General features: G+C 41.6%; 1 protein-coding gene across 1 annotated transcript in view; it reads left to right on the plus strand.

The window, feature by feature from the left end:
* The first annotated feature begins 1,157 nt into the window (after positions 1 to 1,157).
* Dpysl3 (dihydropyrimidinase like 3) overlaps positions 1,158 to 13,394 on the plus strand; it is a 113,794-nt gene continuing 101,557 nt past the window's right edge. The window contains exon 1 of the mRNA XM_040741860.1: positions 1,158 to 1,706. Coding sequence (XP_040597794.1) covers positions 1,329 to 1,706 — 378 coding nt within the window. The 5' untranslated portion in view covers positions 1,158 to 1,328. The remainder of the gene's footprint in view (positions 1,707 to 13,394) is intronic.

Genomic DNA, 13,394 nt, shown 5'->3' on the forward strand with positions numbered 1-13,394 from the left:
TGTCTGTCTGTGTAACTGTTGTTCTAGGGCTCTGGGAAGAGCACAAAGGCACTTGATTCCTGTCAACTGAGTAAAGAAAGCACTTATGAGAGGGGCCCAATTAAATTGGGGAACTGTTTATTCCAGATTTAGGCAGTGAGAACAGGTGAGATGTGAACTCTATGGTTGGTAGATTCTACTTTGTGTGGCAACACCTGGGTCAGAATCTATGTGGGTAGGTGTGCAGAAAGCACGTGTGGATGTTCAGGTCAAGTATCTGGATATAGGTAAAATGGAAGGCAAAACCTTTGTCTGTCCAGTTTTATGGTAAATCTAGGCTTGTGTGTGAACATAAGTAGGAGATTCTGAGACCTCTCTATGTGAGGTATAAGCCTGGAGTTTGTGTGATGGACAAGATATTAATTGCAAACATTTTGTAAGACAAAATGTGAGACTGTATGCTTGCCTGTGATTCGGTGTAATTGTGTATGAGGCAAATTAAAATTGGGTAAAAAGTGAGGACTGAGATGTGAGATAATTACAGACATTTTGTGATTACTGGTGGAGTTAGAGGATTTTCCTCACGCCCTGGCACGTGTTTGAATATGCATGTATATTTGTGCATGTGCCTGAGTTGAAGGTTTACGTGTAATCCAGTTCTGGAACTCTTCGGGTGAAGGTGAAGGTTTGCAAGGCAATTCTGGAACTGTGTGTAATTTTGAGATTGGATGATGCAGTCTGGGCAGTGTGTAGGACCAAGAGTCAGTGGTAAGTTTGTATAGTTAACTTCTAGATACAAACATCTTGGGCAATTTGTTTTGTGTCTACAAGAGGATCAAAAGTGTGTGTGTGTGTGTGTGTGTGTGTGTGTATGTGTGTGTGTGTGTCACAAGGAGGCACACAGAGTTTGTGTGCCCATGTAACCTTGCTTTTCAGCCTGAATTATTTCTAAGACATCTGAATTGTATCTAAGTGTGAATCGAGTCCAGACAGCCAGCATGACCCGGGAGCGTGTGTCCACGTCCATGCGTGTGTGCGCGCGCGCGACAAGTTTGGATTTGGACCTGGGACCAGAGCCGAGGCCGCATTAGGGCCGCGGAGTAGGGGGGTGGCCGAGGAGGTGCGGCTGGAGCCGGCAGGCGGTCCTGGGGCTACCAGGGCTGGGGTTTGGGCTAGCTAGCTTGGCTGGTTGGGGACAGGCAGGAACCGGAGCAGCACTGCCGCCTCTGGCGCAAAGGCTCTGGCGCCTCCTCCCGCCCCACCACTGTGACTCTGAGCACGCTGCCGGCCGCTGCTCTTTCCAGCCTCTGAAGAAGAAAGCCGGTGAGCCGCTGTCTGTCGCTTGAACCATGGCTTCGGGCCGAAGGGGCTGGGACAGCTCCCACGAGGACGATCTGCCTGTGTATTTGGCCCGGCCGGGCACCACAGATCAGGTCCCACGGCAGAAGTACGGAGGCATGTTCTGCAACGTGGAGGGCGCCTTCGAGAGCAAGACATTGGATTTCGATGCCCTGAGCGTGGGACAGCGCGGCGCCAAGACTCCCCGGAGCAGCCAGGGCAGTGGCCGCGGCGCGGGGAGCCGGCCAGGGGTGGAGGGGGACGCGCGCAGAGGCCAGGGTCGGGAGGAAAGCAAGGAGCCCGAGCCTGAGTCGCCCAAGTCCGCTGGAGTGGAGATCCGGAGCGCCACCGGCAAGGAGGTCCTGCAAAACCTCGGTCCCAAGGACAAGGTAAGGGAACACTAGCTCTTCTCGTCCCATTCCCCAGCCTCAGTCTCCCAGGCCCGGGCACAACTTTCTTGCTCACACTTTACAAGGAGATGGGTCACTAAGCAGAGAAAAAGGGCATCCTCCGGGGGCTCAGGTTTCTCACTTGTGTCCAATTGTCTCATCTTCCTGTGTTCACTGCAAGGGTCTCAGGAGGCCTGGGTCATCGCCACAGCCACCCAGCTGCTCCCCTGGTCGATTAGTTCTGGGTGGGTGTGTCAACCCTACCAGTTTGGGAACACTTAGCGATTCCCAGACTCTCTCTCCCCCTAAGTACCAACAGCACAATTGTGTTGATCCCCCTTGGCCCCAGATTAAGACAACCCAGGTCACCAGGGCAGAGGGCAGACTGATGCTAAGGAAATGGGGTCATCTCTATAGAGTTTGGGTTAAAACACAGAATGAGCGGTTTCTTCTCTGACTTCTAAAACTTTTGGGTGTGGGGCCACAAAACACCCGAATCTTCGTGCCTCACTCCTGTGGTAGCATGACGTTTCACATCTGTGTTTATGAAAAGTATATTTGTGTACATAGCTTGGCACAAGCCTGGGTCTCAGGGGATGCAGCTGTCTCTGTAAAAAAATATTACATATTTGAAAATAGGCGGGGGTATTAAGAGTGCATATTAAACTAGCACGAACTCTGGGCTCCCTGCCGCTCTTACATGTGTCAAAGCTGATTTCTTCTCTGTGTGTTTTAGAGAAACTCATGCCGTACTCAACTGTCTGAGATTACTATGATGACTTATGTGTTTATTTCATAGAAAGTCAGGGGTATGATTCAGAAAATTCAAGGAAGGCCCGGAGGTCTGGAGGAATCAAAGTTCAAATCGTAGGGTTTGAGGTGGGGAACAGTAGTAACCATATGCCCTCACCCCAGGCTAGGTAATGGCTGCTCCCCCTACCCCTGCCCCCACGCATTATTCGTCACTAATGCCATCATGAATAATATCCTGCGATGGAAAGGTCTGCTTCACAGTGATTACCGTTAATACTCATCCTGCTCTGAGCTGTTTTTCCATTAAAATGCAATGAGGTAGAGAAAGGACAGCTTATCTCACTGCTTCGATTTTTGGTAGGTTTTTTTTTTTAAACAAACTTTTAAGTACTGTTACCAATCAGAGAAAGCAAGACCGGAAGTCAGTGCTTTGTAGAGGGCCCTTTGTAAGGCAATGCCAGTATCCCTTGGAATTACTCATCTACTTCATGATTTTCACGACATCCTCCTTTGAATATGAGACTCGTGTAGGCCCAGCCCACTAGCCCTTTTAGGGAGAGTGTCTGGTATTTTAGAAAGGTTTTGGCAGATTGCTCAACTGACGAATAGCTCTTTATAGAAAGGTAATTGCTTCTCTACATGTCTAACTTCATCACTCTTAAAATGCCCCTTTCCTGGCATGAAGAGAGGGAGGCAGGAGGGTATGGAAAAGGTCAGAAACAATCGCTGTGAGTCAGTATGTTCCCCCTTGTTGGAACACCCCTGATGTAAGCCAGATAATATGCTTGGTTTGCAAGACTGGAACATGGTAACTAGAGAAAGGGAAAATGTTCTTCCTTTAAACCCAGCAATTCTCTCATTTTGTTCCCTTTTACAAACTCTATACTTTTGGCTCTTAGTTGAAAAATAATAATATGACTTAGACATCAGCAGGGTTTCTAGAGCTACATGGGTTTTTAAGTTCAGGCTTGCTGTCTGCTTCATGAAGGCCATGTTATTATCTCTAATTTTCTTTAATCACGCTGTTTAAAAAGAAAAGACACAAAGGTTATCTAGCTCTGTACTTGAGGCTTGTTCCCTTGAGGCCAGGGACTGTGTGTTTGGATTTATCTCTGTGATTGGGATGCCTGGCATATTGGAGGTGTTTGGGACATGTTTGATATTAAAGCTCCTTATTTAAAACATCTGTTTTGCTAGGCTGATGCAAAGTGACATCTGCACTGGCCTAAACATTGCTGTCATCACCGGGGAGCCCACTCAGATTAGAAAGTTAACCAATATGCCTACCTATATAGTTTCTGCAGGTTCTTCTTAGTTCTCATCTTAGAAGAATAAGCATCTCCTCATTTAGCAGCATTTAAAAGATTTTAAGTATGTGGTTTTGGTTATCATGCCTGTCTGGGAAAAAAAAACTGGAATAATAAAGGTAATGTCACAGCAACAAGCCCTAAACCTCAATGTATCAACAGAACAAGAGCAACCAGCTTTCTTTTTCTTTCTTTCTTTCTTTCTTTCTTTCTTTCTTTCTTTCTTTCTTTCTTTCTCTCTCTCTCTCTCTCTCTCTCTCTCTCTCTCTCTCTCTCTCTCTCTCTCTCTCTTTCTTTCTTTCTTTCTTTCTTTGTACCTGTCTGTTGTATACAAGGGTCACAAGGGGAGTTCTGTTCTTGATTGTCCTTCAGAGATCACCTGCACGCATCAGCAGTAGAAAGAGTCTACAGCTAGCTGCACACAGACACGGAAACTTTCTTGCAAAAGTAATAAATGTCATGGAAGCTCAGCTTTCATTGGTTAAAGCAGATACATGACTTTAGAGGAACTAGGGGGAATACACGATTACCACAATTCTGTAAGGCTAGAAATCATTTATAAACAGCTCTATCTGTCCAAGAACCAGGGATGGAATATGGAGAGGTGAGAGTGGGGGAGTTGGCCTCATCTTCTTGACAATAATCTAACTTAAGCCTGTAGTTAAGTCTCCTTGTGCCCTTGGATTCTCATTTGTTTATAATAAGAATTTAGCATATATTCAACTTCATTTTGCTTTATATGCTTGAGAGCAGTCTCTCTGTCTTTCTGTGTCTCTGTGTGCACACGCGCACACACACACACACACAAGCACAAACACACGAATGTCTATCTAGCTGTCTGCCTCTGCCTCTCTGCCCCTCTGCCCCTCTGCCCCTCTGCCTCTGCCTCTCCCTCAGCCTTTCTCTAAGGTCTTACTCTGTAGCCCAAGGTAATTAGAAATTCACTTTGTATCAGTGTCCTTAAACTTGTGATGACCTTCCTGCCTCTGCCTACTGAGTGCTTGGACTTGAGCAGCTTGCCTTTATTGGGCTTGTTATCCATCGCTTCCTTACCTTCCTCCTGTCAGGGCATTCCACTGTTGTGTTCTTTCTCGGGCTATGCTGTGTTGCATAAATTTCCTTCTGTAAAGACGGTGCCCTGGCTTGTGAGCTGACCCTGGGCCTCCAGATGGGATGCAGCCATGGCAGAGTGCATTAGGCTGCTTAACTCTCCGGATTTACATGCCGCATATGCTTGTGTTGTTGATAACAGCTAATGACTAAGTATCTGCGTCTTACTGTCTTCATAGTCAGCTTCCTTGTTACTCAAGCTTCTGGAACCTCTTAGCTTCTGTCACACAGGGATGGCCCTTGCCATGCTGGTTCCCATGAATTTAAAAAGTAAAACTTATTGAATTTTATTTTCTTTCTTGTAGATTCACCATTATCATAGCTCCATCCTGTACTGTTGAAGCTGTAGTCTATGGCACAGCCCTACCAGATTTATATCGTCTACATCCTTGTTAGCAAGCACCAACTTCTAGGCTCTCTCCCATATAATACACGTGCTTATTATGCCAACAAATTTTTGCACATATAAGGAAGTTGAAACAGACACCAAATAATCCCAAATCACACAAATGATAAGTAGATAGTAGCAGAATCCAAACGCAGACTTTTGTAGCCAGCGCTTTTTGTAGACAGTGAGTGGGATTATTATTCTAATCCCAGTAGTCTGAGCATTTTGGCAGCTCCTGGCATGCTTAGATAATAGCAAGCAAGGACAGATATTCCACCAACACCACTAGAAAACTGCTTCTCAGCCACTTGCTCAATATTCAGAGAAGCTGGAGATGAGTCATTCTACCCATGAGGACAGTTGATGCAAAGCCATTGTTGTTCAAGTCAATCTAAATCTACTAAGAAATTATTGAGAAGTGTTCTGATTAAAAAAATCAAGATACCTTTGTTTCTCTGGCAAACTTATCATCACACCCTTCTTAAGGGAATGAGTGTATTTAGGAAATTATGAACAGGTTAATTAAGCACACATGAATGGCAGAATAAAAATGTAAAAAGCTTTCTGCATTATACAGGGCAGGGCCAATTCTTGGTTTTCAAACATCACATGAGCTAACTTTGTGATTCTAGACCTATGTATGTATGTGGTCATCTTAACAATGTGCTTAAACTTTTCTCATGATACTCATACTGCCTAAGTCTTCCAAGGTTGGCTCACACTTGTAACACGACAGTAAGAGCATAGGAAAGGAATTGTAAGTAAAAAATGTATATTTTAATCATTTCTTAAGAAGATTTTCTGCCAAAGTGTAATTTTCAAAGCAACAAGAAAATTACCAAGAGGAGAAGAAATATGACATGGTGTGTACAAGAACAAATAATACCTCAAAGGCTTTGTCATCCAGGACAACAAAGCCATGACACTTTGATTACATGGGTTTGCTGCTGACTCCATTCTAGGACCTTGGCTCATTGCTAGTTCCCTGCTTCCCATATGAGGTTCTTCAGCACAAGATGTTTCCCCAAGGATCTGAGGGTAGAAAAGAGAATTTGAACAAAGTAAGATATGTAGACCCTTACTTTTTTTGTCCTGAGTTTCAAGAGTTCAGATATGGTTTGTATTTCTTTCCTTGCTCTGCAAAAAAGATGGCCGTTAGAAATAGAAGTCCAGGTATATAAAGGCCCCTGGCTGTCAGAGCCCAAGCCCAGGAGTGTAAATGAATTATAGGAGAGTACTCTAACACAAGAGAGGATTATGTCACCTAGAGAAAAGAGATCTTGCTTTCCCAACTCAGGATAGCCTTAATTCCAGTGTTCCTGCATCAGAACCTGAAGTGTTTGAAAACTCTCAGCCCTTTTGGAAGTTTGGCAGTGGGTTTTAAGGAACATACAAAAACACGTCTTCTAAGTAATGCTGTGGTTGGCAGGGTTCCCTCAAACTAATGGTCCCTGGAAACTGGGTTTTGCTGACTGTTCCTATAATGTGTAAGATGGCTGGGGTGATGTCTGTTAGGGTTTCTATCAGCGACTCCTTTAGCTGATAGTGGTCATGATTTATTTCTGCTGGGCATCACTCTGTAGAAATGTCCCCATGAGATGCAGATAAAGCTTCCCAGAAGTAGAAAGATGACTGAGGGGAGTACAGGCTTGTGTGGGTTAGAACTTTTCAAATTAAACTTCTAGGACAACAATGTTAAAATGTAGCTCTGCTCTTTATGTGACCTCATGGCATTTTGAAAGACAGTTCAACTTCATCAGGAGAACAAGAAAAAGAGAAAGGGAGAGCAGACCAAACCAGAAAAGCTATTAGCAGTCTCAGCTTTCAGCCCCAACCTATTTACTGGCTGGAGCTTTAGTTCTCTCCTTCTTAAAAGGAGCGGCTGGTCCAGATAGTTACTATGGCAATGGTGCATAAACTTTTCTGATTGGGAAGGTCTTATCTAAAATTTTTAGCATGTCTCATATTCTGTATACCTGCATGCACATATATTTATATATACAAATACATGTATGTGTATATATACATATTATATACAAAATATTGTGTTTACAGAGTATGAGAACACTAAAATGCAAGCAACAATGGAAACTATAATAAGAGTCTTGGGCAGGACAGATGACGCAGCGGGTTAAGTGCTCGCTATGCATGTATGAGAACCTGGGTTTGGAATGCAGTACTCACATGATATCCAGGTATGGAGGCATGTGTCTGTAACTCCAGCACTGGGACACAGAAACAGACACTCTCTAGGGGGTCCCTCACTAGCCATCTATCCAAAACAGAAATCAACCCCCAGCCTCCACCCTTACACCATGCGCACATGCAGCATGCATGCGTACAGCACACACACACACACACACACACCATGGGGAAAGGAGAGGAAGAGATGAAATACAAAAGATAAAAATAAAATTCTTGTTATTTTTTCTCTTTGCCCTAGTGGTTTTTTTCTCCAATCAAATGGGCTAGCGTTTGGAAGCATGTGTTCTCTAAACTGAAGGCATAGACAGGATAGTTATGTGTTAGCATTGCCACTAATGAGCTCATTGTTACCCAGCTCTTTAGTGATGTATGCTTCTCACTGAACAGTTTCTAGAAGAAATTGATGGAGCTGAAACACTTGTGAAAAGGCCAAATGTGAACAGGTTTTGGTTTGTGTTCATACCCCCAATGTGTGGGATTGGACTACAGAGGTCCAGTTTAGCAGGGTGGTGGTGGTGCACACCCTTAACCCCAGCACTCAGGAGGCAGAGGCAGGCGGATCTCTGTGAGTTCAAGCCCAGCCTGGTCTACAGGGGGAGTGCCAGGGCAGTCAAGACTACACAGAGCAACTGGCTCGAAAAACAAAACAAAACAAGCAAACAAAAGAGGTTCAGCTTAAAGAGCACTGTAAGTAAAATGAGAGTCCCCACATCACTCTCCCATTTGTCTGTTACTAATTTAGCCACAGAAAATTTACTGAATTCCAGCTATACAGGTACATGGAAAAATAAACAAAGGTGAATTACGCCACATATTGGCGAATGTCTACAGTTCCTGCTTCTCAGGAGGCCCAGGTAGTGGGATTTCTTGAGGAGTATGGGACCCACTTAAGCATCACACAGAGAGCCATCTCAAAACAAGAAAGGAAGAGAAAAAAGATAAATCAGGTAAACAATGAGAAAACATTTAAAAAAAAACCCTAGCCTGCATTTCTTCATAATCTTCCAGGAAAAATCCATGAACACAATAGTGAGTTTTTTTGCTCATCTGTGCAACACCCACCCATTCATACACACTTCCAAACTAAATGGGAAGATGCAGTATTTCTGTGTTCAAATTCCCTTTTCCTATATACCAGAGTTTGAATATGGTTGTCCCCACCCCAATTTATTTGTTAAAACTCACACCTTTAGTGTCATGGTTGTTAGGGAGCAGGGCTCTTAGGATACTATATTCTCAGAGCAGAGCTCTTGCGAATGCATGGGATTCAGAGTCTGCATGAAAAGATCCCTAAAGATGCTTTTCACCATGTGACTTACCCAGGAGGTTCCTTGTGTAATTCAAAAGGCATGCCTTTGCCAGACGGGGAATCTGCTTTGATGCTCCACTTAAGTATAAGAAATAAAGTTCTGTTGTTCACATGCCACACAGTTTATAGTGTTTTATTACAGTAGGGTAAAATGACTAAGCTACTCAAAACCAAAGAAAGGCAAAACAAATGGCAGCAACAACAAAACCCTAACAAATGCTTACACCCACAGAATGTGGAAAGCACACTCTCAATACATTTCTGTCCCCATGTACACACTTCAGTCTTTACTATCACTGCCCTGCAGCACATTGTTCTGTTTCCCACAATGATGAGGGTATCCTGACACATCATTAGCACGTAAAGTTCTATAGTTCACAGTATGATTTACTCTTGGTGTTGCACATTCTATAGATTCACACAAATGCACAAACATTTCTTTTTTTATTTTATTTTCCAGTTTAAATTTAGATAAGAAACGAGGTTGCTTCACAAGTCAGTTCCAGGTCCCTCTCCCATTCCCTCTCCTCCTCCCGTGCCCTCCCCCCATCCCCCCCCCGTTATCCCCTCATTCCCCCAGGGAGGGTGAGGCCCTCCATGGGGGTGTCCATAGTCTGTCATTTCATATAGGGCAGGGCCTAGACCCTTCCCCAAGAGTTCAGGGTGAGAGTGCACCTCACATTGTTCTATGGGAGTCCAAAGTCCGTGTGTACACTTGGGATGGGTACTGATCTGCTGCCCAAGGTTCAATAGATTCCCTAGGCCTCCTCACTGACACCCAGATTCAGGGGGTCTTGATCAGTCCCATGCTGGATTCCCAGGCTGATGCCTGGGATTCAAGAGTTAAACATTTCTATCTTTCTAGCAGGTTATAGAATAGTTTCACTGTGCCTAAAATCCTTTGTGCTGTACTTACCATGACACCTTGTAACCACTAATAACTGTATTGTTTAGTTTTAACCTTTCTAGTATATCAGATACAAGTCAATATGAGAAAATTGGTTCTAGAACCACCCAGATACGGTCATTCTTGGATATTTAAGTTCCTTAAGTCTGCTGTCTCTATCTATTGGTGGAGGACTAATAGATGAAGGAAGTTGACCATAATTAGGATAATGCACTATTTATCCTATAAGGCTTTTTGCGCTGAATTATACAAATGTTAGTTTCCTCTGTGTCTCTCCATGCTTGACAACACATTTTCATTACTTTTTAGTTCTGAATAATATTGTGTTGTTTGACCATATCATAGTTTATTTATTTAACCACTAAAATAAATAAGGGTAGTTCCAAATTTTGGAAATTATAAAGATACTTTACATCTGTTACCAGATTTTACGAGAACAAATATTTTCATTTGGGTAAATACCAAGGGACATAACTGATTAATCATTTGGCAAGTATATATCTGGGGTCTGTCAATTTGTATGCTATCTGGCAAGAGTCTTGTTACTCAGAAAGTTTGATAGCTTTTGATATTGTAAGTCTTTTATATCTAGTAATATATCTAGTAAGTGTAATGACATCTTGTCATCTTAACTTGCAATTCTTCAATGGCATCAGGATGATCTAAAACATCCTTTTATCTGCAGCCCTACATATGTACATCTTCTGTGAGAGTCTAAGGTCTTTAGCCCAAGTTTTAATCACATTGTTTGTGTTCTTATTGTTGGGTTTTAAGACTTTTTATATCTTGAATAACAATATATCAGATGCATCTTTTATAATTATTTTTTCATGTTAGATTGCCTTAATATTATCATTTAGAGAGAAAATTTCTGAATGCCAGTGAATCTCAGCTTATCAAGTTAGTTAATTCGTGAATTGCACTGTTCGTATTGTTTCTAAAGCACCTTCTCATTCCCAAGGTGGTCTCTGTTTTCTCTTGTGTTATCTTAGAGTTTTGCACTTTTCAGTATCTCATTTGTGTCTGTTCTGTTTCAAATAATGTAAAGGTTGTGCATGTTTTTTCACAGGGGTGTTCAGTTGTTTTAGCATCCTTTATTGAAAAGACACTCATTCCACTGTATTGTCTTTGCCTCTTTGGAACAATCAATTGACTATGCCAATCTATTTCTAGGCTATTTATTGAGATCCATTGATCAATATATTTGCTCTTTTGCTAATACCACACTGACTTGGTAACTGTAGCTTTGTGCTATGTTTTAAAGCTAAGTAGGATCAGTTTATTTATTTATCTTTATTCTTATCCTTCATCATTTGTTGACTATTATGGGTCCTTTTCATTTTCATATATACTTTACAGTCATTTTGACAATATTCACAAAAGTATGTAAATGATATGGTGACTAGTCCTAAGTAGTAAGGCACTGGAATAAATGTCCCCTAAATGTTGAAAGTCACATGTGGGTTGTGTATGCATTGATAACATATGGTTATGTGTGCACTGCACTGAAACTATAGGGTTATAAAATCTCTCCCTTAATGAGACTCCTGTAGAATATGAATTAAGACAAATTCCTTACCCTTGGGTAAATAACACCAAGGGTTAGTTTCTTTTCGTTATTGTGGCAAAACCTCAGTTTCTTTCCTCCCAATCTGTGTGCCTTTATTTCCTTTTCTTGTCTAATCGCTCTGGCTAGGGCTTCCACTATAATATTTAATAGCACTGATAAGAGAGTATATTCTACTTTATTCCTGATCTCCGTAGAAAGGTTTTGTATTTCTTCCCATTAAGTATGATATCAGCTGTAGGTTTTTGTACCAAGTCTTTATAAAGTTGAGGATGCTCTTCCTCTTTTGTTATTTTCTCAGTTTTATTGTGAATGGTACTAGATTTTGTAAATTGTTTTTCTTGCATTTATCCATATAATTACATAATTTCTTTTCTTGCTTACCCTGTTGAAATTTATGTATTATACTAACTGACTTTCAAATGTTGAACAAACTTTGTACATTTGATACAAATAACACTTGATTGTGGTACATAATAATTATTTGTATTTATTATTATATTTGATTTTCTAATTTTCATTGAGGAATTTTTAAATGTATCCACAAGAAATATTAGTGTATAGTTTTCTTTGTGTAGTTTATGCCTCTGGCTTTAGCATTATAATAATGTTGGTCTTAAAGAATAGTTAAGGATATGTATGTTCCTGTCTTTAACTGCGGAGAATTGGTATAATTTCTTTGCTAAATGTTTGGGAAATCCATCATTGCACCCATCTAGTCTTCATGCTTTGGGTTTGAAGTTATTAATTATTAACACAACTAGTTTAATAGATGTAGGTCTATGCTCCTTGATTTTCTGTTTCTTCTGGTGTGAGTTTAATAAAGGGAATGGGTCCCTTTCATCTAAACTATCAAAGTTGTTGTTCAAAATACTTGTTGATTAATCTCTCCATAGCTGCGAGATGTCTAACAATGTCTGTTGCTTTCATTTTCACACTACACTCCTAAGCATCACAGCTCGATGGAAGCCAGCATGTGACACCGACTTAACTAAGATGAAAACTGAAAATGACATACCTAGCAGTGAGAACTGAGATGAAAATGTGGGAACAGCATTTGGTCAAATCTGCAAGGGTGTTGTAGTATCAAAGCAGAAAACGAAAATATCAGCATCTATGAGATCCAGAGAAGAGGCTGAGAGCTAGAGCAAAGGGAAAGAGGCATAGGAAGGGAGCACACAGGTGTCATTCTGCACCCCAACTGCCTAGTGGTCAATTTCATTGGCCTCTGTGGCTTTCAGGTACATCGATTGAAAGGAATTCACTAAGGATAGATATTGTTCAAAGGATGGTGCCAGAGATAAGGTTTAATCCAAGTGCACAGGACCCAGGGTCCCACACACTGTTATTGTTAAGTGTTCTCTGTTGAAATGCGCGCCATTTGGTTTATTGCCAAGTAGCTAACAGTAGCTAATGTATTCTAATGAAGAAACATGCCTTGCTTGTGCTGGGTTATAAGTGGGCTAGGGAGGGGTTCTTTTCCTCTGGGTAATATTCCCACTTCCTGGTACTTATATCACAGTGCAATGGAAAGTTGTGTGATAAATGGATATTGCTTGAGAAGAAAAATATAGTTGATGAATGACAATATATCATCAATTTGTTAGGGATATAGTTTTCTTCTACACACTACCCAAGGGGAAATTATGAAGTCAATCTGTGGTACACTATGATGTATTTTCAATGAGACTTCAGGGCGAGGAGAGGGAGTGGGGAGTTAGAATTGGGTATAAAGGGTTTTCAATGAAGACAGTACATCCAATATGCATGCTATCAACTAAGACTTTGTAAATGAATGGTGCCTTTCATTTGTGTAAAAAAAAGTCTGTGAACTTTTCCCATAAACACCAGATAAAAGTTTTTAAGTCTTTATAAGGTATAATATGTGTGCTCAATTATTCAATTGTGTTTAGCAAAAATATTCATAGAAAAGGAGCACACACACACAACTGTATGCCAATGATACTTTATTTGCAAAGAGTGGATTATAGGTAATTTGTCAATCTCCTATGTTTTTGACTATAAGAAAAAAGTCACAGGGGTGTGTGCACGTGTGTGTGTGTGTGTGTGCGCACGTGTGGTGTGTGTGTGTGTGTGTGTGCCTGTTTGCCTGTGTGTGTGTGTACGTGCCTGCTATAGTCA

The sequence above is a fragment of the Mesocricetus auratus genome, unplaced genomic scaffold (assembly GCF_017639785.1).
Source record: "Mesocricetus auratus isolate SY011 unplaced genomic scaffold, BCM_Maur_2.0 Super-Scaffold_6730, whole genome shotgun sequence".
Lineage (NCBI taxonomy): Eukaryota > Metazoa > Chordata > Mammalia > Rodentia > Cricetidae > Mesocricetus > Mesocricetus auratus.